The following is a 10,095-nucleotide window of genomic DNA, read 5'->3' on the forward strand; positions in this document are numbered from 1 at the left end:
CAAGTGTGTCAATTGGTGTAAATATTTTTAATTTCAAAATGAAATATGCTGACATTTCAAGGTCTGAAATCCACAAATAATTCAATGAATTCAAATTCAAGATGCATGGCACAGAGATGTTGAGCAAGGCTGGGCCATTCTTCATTTTAAGCCACAATGGCCCAGCCCTACACTTTATCGTCAAAAAGATACGAAGGTAGAAGGAGGTAGCCCAAAGAGGAAAAAACGGAGACGCTGGGCGCCATCCTTCAATCGTCTTCGTCGGAATCCGTGTCGTAGCCTCGCCCTCTGATGGTCTTTTTCTCGATTTTGGTGAAGCGGGAATGAGACTTCTGCCCGGAAGTGGGTGGCTCCATCAGGTTACCGCTAGAAAATAAAGAAAAGTATATAACGCCATCTCAAGAAAAGCGGGACGTAGATAAAATACCTGTAGTTGATGACGTCGGCGCAGCCCAGTCGCCACTCCAGCATTTCCGTGGCAAAGTCGTCCGTGTTTCCCAAGTCGCGGAAACCCACCACGTAGTCCGTGGATTTGCCGTCCAGGAGCAGCGCCAAGGTGGGGATGAATTTGATGCGCAGCCGCTCGGACAGGAAGGGCGCCTGCTCCACGTTGAGTTTCAGGAATTTGGTCTCCACGTGCTTCTTTGCCAAGATGGCCAGGTGTTTGTCCATGATCTTGCATCTGCACCACATTAAAAATAACAAAGTGTTAGAGGATGTTTCGGTGTAAATGACCACTATTTTGGTTAAACTTCGGAAAAAGAACTTTTATTAGAAAACCCATGTAATAAAAAGAATCTTTTTTTAAACACACAATGACATCACCTGAAGGTGGTGTTTTTGTAGAAATGGCAGACCACTTTTTTGCTGTCCTTGACCTCGCCGAAGAAGTCTTTCTCACTGGGAATTTCTCGGTATTCTCCGTGTCCTTTGGACAACCACTCCTGCGACCAAGCAAGTCAAACGTTCTCAACCACAAAATTGGGGGGAGGATAACATTGACAAATGGTCCAATGTAATGATCTCTGATAGAAAAACATACCTGCTTCTGTTTCTGGGCTTTTTTGAGCGCTTGTAGTCGTCGTTCCCTCATTTTCTCAAAGTCGTCATCATCCACTTCGTTGAGTTTGGCCAACTCTGCATCCACCTGTTCCTCCACCACTTTAGCAGATTCCAGCAGAACCTTCTGGAGGTTGTCAATCATGTTGTTGGCCATGCTAGCGCGATTCGTCTCGACCTGATGAATTGGTCAGTACAATAATAGTCATTAGAGTAGTTACCAGGCAAGGACAGAATAATGCGTTATTCTGTAGTAACGCACCCTTGTTGAAAAAGTCCATTTCTCAGTTTTTTTTAGGGAAAGGGCTTAAGACAAGCACGTACCAAAACATATAATTGTGATGAATACATGACCCCAGTCTATTGTAACTGGAGAAGACATTGACGTAAACGTCATTGTCGTTGACAACGGACACGCCTCAACGCCATGCTAACATTCGCTAATGTTTTGGTCACATTTCGTTTCCAACTGAAACGATATCATACTTTTTATATCACCGGAAATATACAATAAGATGTTCGAGTTCATGTCGGCATTATTATCACTGCTTATGTTGGAATTTGGGAATATTAGCTCACATGCTAAAGATAATTAGCATTACATTCGCAATGCGTAGGTATGAGGCGAGGCAAAATCAAACATGGAACCTGGCGTTATAGAATGTCTCGGTGTAAAAGACCAGTATTTTGGTTAAACTTCGGAAAAAGAACTTTTATTAGAAAACCCATGTAATTACTGACCTGATAGCGATGCTTTAATGAGCCGCTGAGCCGCGGGACTGTGACGGATATGGCGTCATGACGTTGCGACGTCGCCAGAAGCGTGACGTCACTTGTCAGTCAAAAAAATGGTCAGTATATTTGCAACGACTTTAAAGAGACAGTGTACATTTAAGTCATTTAGCCCTACCTAAATGTGTGCGCTTGCATGTGTTTATTAAACTTTATTGTCGTTGAAAAAAAATAAAAAGTGAACACAATAGAAATAGAAGGTACCTTTTATTGATATCAAGCTTTAGAAAAATTTCACAGCTTCAGGTCTTCAGGCACAAGCCATATTCATAAAGATAAAACATGGCCTGCTTTAAAATCAGGTCCATTTGTTCACATGACCAACAAGAAAGAAAGTGGAGCAGGACCAACAACATGTAAATTAATAAATCCCTCTCCAACATTCAAATCCAGAAATATGACACCAATTTGGTTTGCATAAGATATTATTTCATTTTTTTGCCACACATGATGTTTCTAAATGACAGCTGGATGATTTCCCTTCTCTTAAATACAATATACAAATTTTGGCTACAAAAATGTAACATTGTTCAGATCAAACTTGGAAAAGTACGTCTGGCCTTATGAAATAAAAGTGGAAAAAATGTAGAGGCAACATACAGAATAGTGCAACAATCAGCGGTTGACCTCTTAAGTGCTCCGTTTCAAAATGGTGGACAGTTTGTAGACTTACTAACATTTCACGAAATGTAAACAAATACAAGAGGTAAACCGTTTGGTTTTATCAAACCGGCCATTAAAAAAATGCAACATTATTTACAATAATGAGGTGTTGGCACTTTTTTTTCAGGAACAAAAACAATAAATGACAGTTTCTTGCCAAAGTTTTGAAGAATATCAGATAAATATGATTTGACTGCGAGTCTTAAAGTCTTAAAAACCAACTTAGAAAATCATTTTGAATACAATCATGGCTTTTGGCGTGATATGTACGTAGTGTGCCGTTTACCAAATTGGGCAGTGGCTTGAATAAGAAAAGTTCCAAGTAGAAAAAAGTGGAAAAAGAGAAAAAGGAGTTCACGCCATCTTGAGGGTGCTACCGTAGGTTTGCTGCACAACCACCTGCACGTTGTCCACGATGAAGTCAAAGGCCATGCTCCACACGGACTCTGGCGACTGTTGCATGATCCTGCGCACGCACACCCAACAGAGAGACGCCATATTGGTTTTCAGCAAAGCTTAAGGAATAATCATTTAGTTTAGGAAGGATCAAACTTGCCTCTTCATGTATTTTATGATCAGATCCAGCTTCTCCAGGTCTTTGTCTTCAATTAAATCAGTGCAATATTTCACCACCTGTAAAATGTCTTCTTCCATGGGGTCTGACAAAAAGTAACAAGTGACATTGTGAAAAGCATTTTAGATTTGCCCCCAATAAATTTACACAAACTCTCCATTTTTGAATTGATCTCTGCACGTAAAGAAAGATGGAAATGTACCTGTCATGGTGGTCACCCACTCCCGTAGCAGTGTTTTGATATCCCGTAGCTCAGAGGCTCCGGCCAGAGCTGGAGAAGGGCGAGCCACACGTTTTGGCAACGGCTCTGGGATCTCCTCCTTAGAAACCGACGTGGACGGATCATTTTCGGCCTGCGCGGGAAAAATGCAGGTTATAAAAACAAAACAAAAATTGGACAACATTGGCGGGCCGAATTAAAAAGCCTAGTTTGCCCATGTCTGAGTTATACTCTAAATGTCGCATTTAACCAAAAAAAACCTTAAGAATGTACCTTTAAGACATTCATAGGCTCTTTGAGTTTTGTGAAGATCACTCCGCTTTTGGAAGGACTGTTGTTGTTGGTGGTGCGGAGCTTCTTTTGAGGCGACGGGCCCTTTTTGCCGGGGCTTCCTGCGTTCTTCCTCTTGTAGCGCCGCTTGGCTCGGCCGACGCCGACTCCAACTGCTTGCTTCAGCTGTAAAAGTGCATTGTTCTGCTCCGCTGCGGGGAAATAAAAAGAGCAAATGAAGACTGACGATGGGGAAAAAAACAACAACATTGCACTGAAAATAGAAGTTGACTTGAAAGACTTACACATTTTGGCGTGATGTTGGTTATTAGCGGCACGGTTGTAGGCAGACTTGAGTTCCTCCTGAAGCTCTTTGGGAAGAGCAGCAAAAACATCTGGGTCAACCTGCAGTCCAACATCCCACAAGAAATATATCACACTATTCAGATTAGGATGATATCCAAATTTAGCATACATGACTATGTACCATCCTAATAATGACACCATGTGAAAATGCTAAATTTTAGCAATAAGGCTAGGTTTAGCAGCTAAAGCTAGCCCTAGAAGGAATCAGTTTGATGAAATGTAAACAATCCATCCAAGTGTGACGAAAGCACTCAGTTGCTAATGTAATCGTACCTGGGAGTAGTTAGGGAGTTCCAAAATGATGTCTGGACTGTCTGGTTGATTTGGAATCTGTAGCACCAAAGCTCCAGGTGGCGCAAGCGCTTTGCTGGGTGCAGGACAAGGAGCTTGTCTGTCTTCTCTGCAAGTCCACGACTGCTCCACTTGTAATCTCAGCTCTGCTGGCAAGGCTTCCAACACAGACCGGTCCACCTAGAAATGAGTGTCATCGTATATGTGTAACTGGGTATGAGGAAAAAAAACAGGGTCCAAATTGAGGGCCTACCTGGGAAGGGGAAGGAATTTCGATACTGAAGTTGAGGCGTGTTCTGGGATGTTTTGGCGTTTGTCTGCATGCTTCAAGTTCTATGCTAGTTCCCGAAAACGATGGATCGGGAGACTGAGGGAGCTCAGCGGGTCCAGGCGATTCGACTTCCATCAAGTGCCTTTCTTCCTGACGTCTGTGGTTTTCACCCGCATCTAGGACGTGAAGATAAATCTTAAAACGACAATTGTACGATGTAACCTGTGGGCCAAAAGCGCCAACCTTTACTGGTGGACGTGTGGCTGAACAACATGTCTTTGACAGAGCGTGTCCGAAGGCCCGTGCTGTCGTTTGGAGCGGAATGACTTCCCTCCAGAACCTGGACCTGGATGCCCAGGCCTCGGAGGTCCTCTGCCGGCAGCTTCATGGCGTGCAACATTTTGATGACCGCGGTTGCAATGGCCTGGCCGCTGTCAGTGGCCCGCGGCAGCATCACGGTCCTGCACCGAGGATGAGATTAAATCTTCTTAAGTGGGGTGCTCCTAAATAGTGGCACTGAACGACTCTTACTTGGCAAAGTTGTCGCATATGCCGTGGCCGCCGTATTTTGCCGTCTCCCGCGGCGCGCCCTCTTTGCGGACCATGACCTTGAGGGTCACCCTGCGACCTCGCAGCTCAGCTTCTCGAAGACGCCGCTGCACCTCCGTGGACAGGTTGGACAGGAAAGTCTCTGCCTCGTCCATCTGAGAGTCAAAATGAAGTGGAGATCTGGACTTGGGACCTCCCTATATGGTCTAATTGCTAGTTAAATGAGACGACTACCTTTTTAAAGCGTATATTGTAGTTCATCTCTGCTGACACGGACTTCCTTTGCTTCTCGTAGCGGACGGGTCGATCGTCGAGGCCCCGGCAGAAGCGGAACAACGTTTGTCCCGAGCGCGGTCCAAATTTCTTTTGCAGCTGACTCAGAGACACTTGCCGGAGGTCCCCGCATGACTGGACCCCGATGGCTGCCAGCTTTCTGCCCATGACAGGCCCGACACCTGGAAAAAAATTTAAAAAATAAATAAATATCCACTAGAAAGGCGATTGGCAGGAGGCGCCAAATGGACCTGGCAAGCTGGTCACGGGAAGGTCCCTGATGAAATCGTCCACTTGCTCCGACTTTAAGTAGTACTGTCCGTCTGGTTTGGCCTTGCGTGTGGAAAGGCGTGCCAACAAAATGTTGGACCCTACCGAGTAGGGAATAGGACTGAATTCCAAATGCTGTTTTGGATTGATGTGCTATTCACGACTGGTCAAACTCACCCATGCCAATTGAAGCGGAGCATCCCGTCCTCTCCTTGATGTCCGTCCTAATGGCTTTAGCCAGATCTTCTGGGTCGGCGCCCAACTCGGCCACGAGGGCCGAAGCGTCCAGTAGTAATTCATCGCAGCTCAGAGCCTCGATGTCGTGACTGTAACTGGAAACATCAGCGTGCAGAATATGGTAACGCCGCATTCCGAGACTTCACCGACCGACGGCGCTTACCTGGCCAACGTCTCGTACATGGCGAGCGCCACCTCCTTGTAGGCCTCAAAGTCGTACGGGACAGACTGCAGATTGGGACACAGCTTTTTGGCCTGACCAAAAAACATCCCGTTTTTCACGCCCGCCCGCCTGCGAGTGAAAGCCTCGGTTAGTCAGTCATTTTGGTTTGTGACTTCCAAGGCCCACCTTGCGGCGTAACTACAGGATGCGATTTCCGCCATGGAAAGAGCAGCGTCCTGGACGACTCCGTTGGTATGTACTTCTGCACTCTGGTGTGGAGTAGCGTCATGTAAGCGCTCCAGCGAGTTACCTGTGAGGAAAAAAAAAGACGTTTTTCAAAGTAAACAGTGTACAGTCGTACCTTAAATATGTACATGCTTTGAGCTTTTCTCACCCGGTGAAGCCAGAGTGTGTTTCCTCTGGTAGTACTGCTGCTCCAGCTGTGGGTTGGCCCCCGCTCTTAAAGGCACGTGCATATGGCCACGGTTACTTGTCACGGCGACAGGTTTGCCTTTAACAGGGAAAAAAATGGAAAATAATAAATGTCAGATTTTTTCAACATTTTTTTTTTAGCAATTAGAAATTAAAGGTCAACTATTGCTCCTTTTCCAATGCATAACATATGGGTGAGCACTCGTTGTTGGTTAATATGATAGATGTGTAAATAGAATGAATTTTTGTTGTGGTCGAACAGGAGTGGCCAAAGCGGGGGATGGTTTTGGTTTCAAGCCACCAGCCCAGACACAGAGTTGACTTGAGTTGAGGTGAGTTGAGTTGAACCAAAGGGGGGGATGGGCTGAAACCAGCAGCTGAATGCAATCCACTGATTGCACTGACGCGACACTAATATTGAGGAAAACTTTCCTCTGTAGAGTTTGGAACTTGCGGCCCCTTTCTGAAATAAATAGTTGTAGACTATGATATGAGAATTTAATTCCAAGTTAATTTACTGACATTTGTTCAGCACGTTACAACGATTACCACATTTTAGTGGAGTTACACAAATTGTAGTAAAACAGACACTAAAACAAATCACTTATGAAAAGTCCAAAGAAAACCTGTTACCTTTGAGTTCAGGTCGATTTCGGATACCAACAGAAACAAAGAAACAATCCATGTCGACGTGGAGGATGCAAGATTTCACTGCAAAGTCTCTGGACTGAGCTGTCAAATGGAAGAGAAAAAAAATCAGTCATTTTTTTCTGGCCAAAATCCATTTCAACATGCAATGGTTGCTTTTGTCACCTTGGCTTTGAAACGCACGCTGCGAGAGCCACTTGCGAAGTCGCTCTCTGCCTGGGAAGGAGGCCCCGCTCGCCCCCTTTCGCTTGCCGTGCAATTCGTTGACGTACTCCGAGAAGGCCGTCCTCCACGTGGAGATTTGGTGCAAACGCGAGTGAGCGTAATACTCGGAGATCGCGCCCCCCGTCGGTTCGCTTTCCGTGGCGTTGTGGGATGAAAAGGCATTTCGGTGACTTCCGTTCAGACGCGGATGAGGTGTCGGCAAAGGATCAATTTGCTCGCTTTCAACGGCTGCATCTTCCGAACGCCGTTCTTCCGGGCCTTCGACGGGCTGCTTTGGAGGACTGCCCGGGAATTCATACGGATCCAGTTTGCTCGGCAAACCGTCTCTTCTTTCTGGGCTGGCGATACTGCGCTCGCACGGGTTGTCGGGAACAGAAAAATGGTCTGGAACAAAGTCCTTGGACTTTAAGGCACCATTGAAAAGAGCATGTCCGTTGGTGAGGGGAGAGGGGGCTGCCGCTGAGGTCTGCAGTGATCCGTTCCTGCAAAGTGAGATTAAAAATGAACAAAATACAAATAATTGAAATGAGAAAAATACTCACACTCTTGTTTCCACTGGCGTACTCCCGTGAGTTTGAGGTTCAACTTGGTCTGCTCTCTGTGTCTGGAGCGTATGAGGTGACGGTGGCGGGTGCTTTAAGGATTTCGATTTATGGGAATTGCAGTGTCTCGACTCGACACTAAAGTGACCGTGCTCGGGCTCGGGGTGAGAAGATGCTGGGGGGTTAAGATGTGGGAGGCAGGAGGGGCTCTTTGGGCAGGAGCCTTGTTGTTTGCCAGCGGGGTGACTGGAGTTGGAGGTCTCCCGGGTGGGAACACTGGGACGACTGTGAGAGAGTCCAGCTGTCTCGGAGGATGTCTGACGCGGCTTGCTTGGCGGAAACAGCGGCCCTTTGTGTTTGGCGTACAGTTGGTAGTGCAAGTAAGGGAGGAGGCGTCCTTCTTTCACGCTGTTTGGGAGAGACAAATTAGGCCAAATACTTTTCTTCTTTTAGGTGTCTGTGGCGTACACACTCAGTCAACTGACCTGTCAGTAATCCAACGAGGCTGGATGACCTTCTCCCCTCTCAACTCCTGAATTTTACTGTTTGGCAAATTGTTGGCAATAATGTGAGTGGTTTTGGAGCGGGAATAGTAGCAATGGAATTGGCCGCCGTGCAGCATCATCAGCCTGCGGAGTTCATCTGCGCTCGGTTCTGTGCACACAAGAAAACGTGACAAGTTAGCCATCTTCGATATCTAAGTACTGTTTACTGTTAACTATTTTCTGACTGATCTCGCAATTTCACATAATGCTGGAAAATGTAACATGTGTCACCTGTGTATCCATTAACATAGATGGCCACCCCAGTAAAAATGTCGGAAGTGCTGTCTGTCTGTTTCTTCCCGGTTGCATCACTTTTGAACTGCTCCTCCAACTTGGACACCTTGGCTGCCATGTAGCCACCCTGCAAATAGCAAGTGGAATGATGAGAAATAGAAAATTGCAACATAGTAAAGTAGAATTATTATTTTCTATTCTAAAACTTATAACAACATGCTCACCCTCTCAGCCCAACCATTGTCGTCACTGGCTTTGGCTTTCTTCTTGGTCCACGCATCTCGACTCATACTGAGCTACCTAAAACCATACAAAAAAATGTGCAACCAGGGGTACAGAGAAAAAAAAAATCAGGTTATATAGAAAAAAACTTTGACAATACATGCAAGCTAAAACACAAATCCAGGCCACCCTCCAGCTATTTTTTTAAAAAACTTCTTAGTCTCCCAGCAAGCCTGAAGCACTGCTAAGAATATGTGATATAGAAAAAGAATGTGGGAGTTCTTTTTCATAAAAATAGCTGCCATAATTTTGACTTTGTAACGTTACAAATGGTGCTGTAGTAAGAATACACAGTCAATAGCATAGAAAAACTCTGAGATGACCTTGGACTTAATGTTTTTCAATTGGTTAATATTTATAGTCCATGAGTGTTTTTATAGTATGCAATACCATAAAAGATACTTACGTGAGCTGTTACTTGACAACTTGGTTTATAAACCATGAATACCGGCTAGTGGCGCTTTAAATAGAAACGTCGGTAACTTCGTCGTAAACTGGGGACAGTCTTCATTTTTTTGGGTTGCTCTAAATGTGAAATGGTTTGTTCCATGAAATTAGGTCCAATTTCAAACTAATACACACGGTAAAGTCACGAACACGAGCGCAGTTGAAGTCAACTTATCAACGATAAAGAAAAGCCCGCTTGTACTTTGTTAGCTAATATTAGCCTATAGCACGACACAGCCGCGGGAAAATTTCAGGGAGTTCACGTCAGTTGACGGCGAAATATTCCAAGCACTAATGAGCTAATTTCTAGCGCAACATTAACACGACACACAACAAAAACGCAGCCGCCACTGACAACAACGTCTTGTACACAAACGCGGCCATGTGACAGACAAACATGGCACGTCGTGTACCTTTTGTGCTGTCAAAGGAGCTGTTGTTTGCCACACAGAAGACTTGCCTCCGCATATGGAGCCTTCAGCAAAGTCAGCCACCAAATCTTCGGAGTATCTCGGAGACACTTTTCGCCCTTTGTTGTCCTCGTTCCGCTTCGTTAAAGCTTACTCGGTCATGGTGACCCCCGAGTTACTACAACATTCTCTACATCCTATCAGCTCTCCATTACTGTCGCTTTTCAGACAATCCCTTATGCTTTCATTCTATCTGTCGCGGGCTTGGAGGAACACATACAAAGCAAGGTTCCGGTATTCTTTCAAAATAAAACATTGAAGGACGCAACCAA

General features: G+C 45.3%; 2 protein-coding genes across 3 annotated transcripts; both read right to left on the reverse strand.

Moving 5' to 3' along the window:
- Nucleotides 1–8: 8 nt before the first annotated feature.
- On the reverse strand, nucleotides 9–1,893 carry txndc9 (thioredoxin domain containing 9). Of its 2 annotated transcripts, none has more exons than XM_077728434.1 (5): nucleotides 1,801–1,893; nucleotides 1,043–1,237; nucleotides 826–944; nucleotides 428–682; nucleotides 9–366 (listed from the first exon to the last, which is right to left on the reverse strand). In XM_077728434.1, the coding sequence occupies exons 2-5, from the start codon at nucleotides 1,214–1,216 to the stop codon at nucleotides 249–251; spliced, it is 666 nt and encodes a 221-aa protein (XP_077584560.1). In that variant the 5' UTR covers nucleotides 1,217–1,237; nucleotides 1,801–1,893; the 3' UTR covers nucleotides 9–248. The 2 variants fall into 2 exon arrangements, with proteins under 2 accessions (XP_077584560.1, XP_077584561.1); XM_077728435.1 differs by lacking the exon at nucleotides 1,801–1,893 and adding an exon at nucleotides 1,322–1,434.
- A 148-nt stretch (nucleotides 1,894–2,041) lies between these two features.
- Nucleotides 2,042–10,017, reverse strand: rev1 (REV1 DNA directed polymerase). Its single transcript, XM_077727538.1, has 22 exons — nucleotides 9,810–10,017; nucleotides 8,849–8,920; nucleotides 8,622–8,751; nucleotides 8,331–8,499; nucleotides 7,846–8,253; nucleotides 7,244–7,785; nucleotides 7,064–7,162; nucleotides 6,393–6,509; nucleotides 6,185–6,308; nucleotides 5,999–6,127; nucleotides 5,776–5,930; nucleotides 5,580–5,699; nucleotides 5,290–5,510; nucleotides 5,038–5,210; nucleotides 4,750–4,967; nucleotides 4,489–4,682; nucleotides 4,218–4,415; nucleotides 3,884–3,983; nucleotides 3,582–3,790; nucleotides 3,291–3,441; nucleotides 3,071–3,173; nucleotides 2,042–2,980 (listed from the first exon to the last, which is right to left on the reverse strand). Exons 1-22 carry the CDS (start codon nucleotides 9,819–9,821, stop codon nucleotides 2,869–2,871), a joined length of 3,756 nt encoding a protein of 1,251 aa, XP_077583664.1. The 5' UTR covers nucleotides 9,822–10,017; the 3' UTR covers nucleotides 2,042–2,868.
- Between the last annotated feature and the right edge of the window lie 78 nt (nucleotides 10,018–10,095).

The sequence above is a fragment of the Stigmatopora nigra genome, chromosome 11 (assembly GCF_051989575.1).
Source record: "Stigmatopora nigra isolate UIUO_SnigA chromosome 11, RoL_Snig_1.1, whole genome shotgun sequence".
Lineage (NCBI taxonomy): Eukaryota > Metazoa > Chordata > Actinopteri > Syngnathiformes > Syngnathidae > Stigmatopora > Stigmatopora nigra.

Bases quoted from the DNA above. Each gene is read 5' to 3' on its own strand.
- txndc9 (XM_077728434.1), bottom strand. From the start codon at position 1,216: ATGGCCAACAACATGATTGACAACCTCCAGAAGGTTCTGCTGGAATCT. The intron at 683-825 runs GTGATGTCATTG...AATGTGGTGCAG, and splicing joins TACAAAAACACCACCTTCAG to ATGCAAGATCATGGACAAAC. The intron at 367-427 runs GTATTTTATCTA...TTTATTTTCTAG, and splicing joins GCCGACGTCATCAACTACAG to CGGTAACCTGATGGAGCCAC.
- rev1 (XM_077727538.1), bottom strand. The intron at 5,931-5,998 runs GTAAGCGCCGTC...TGATGTTTCCAG, and splicing joins ATGTACGAGACGTTGGCCAG to TTACAGTCACGACATCGAGG. The intron at 5,211-5,289 runs GTAGTCGTCTCA...TTTGACTCTCAG, and splicing joins ACAATATACGCTTTAAAAAG to ATGGACGAGGCAGAGACTTT.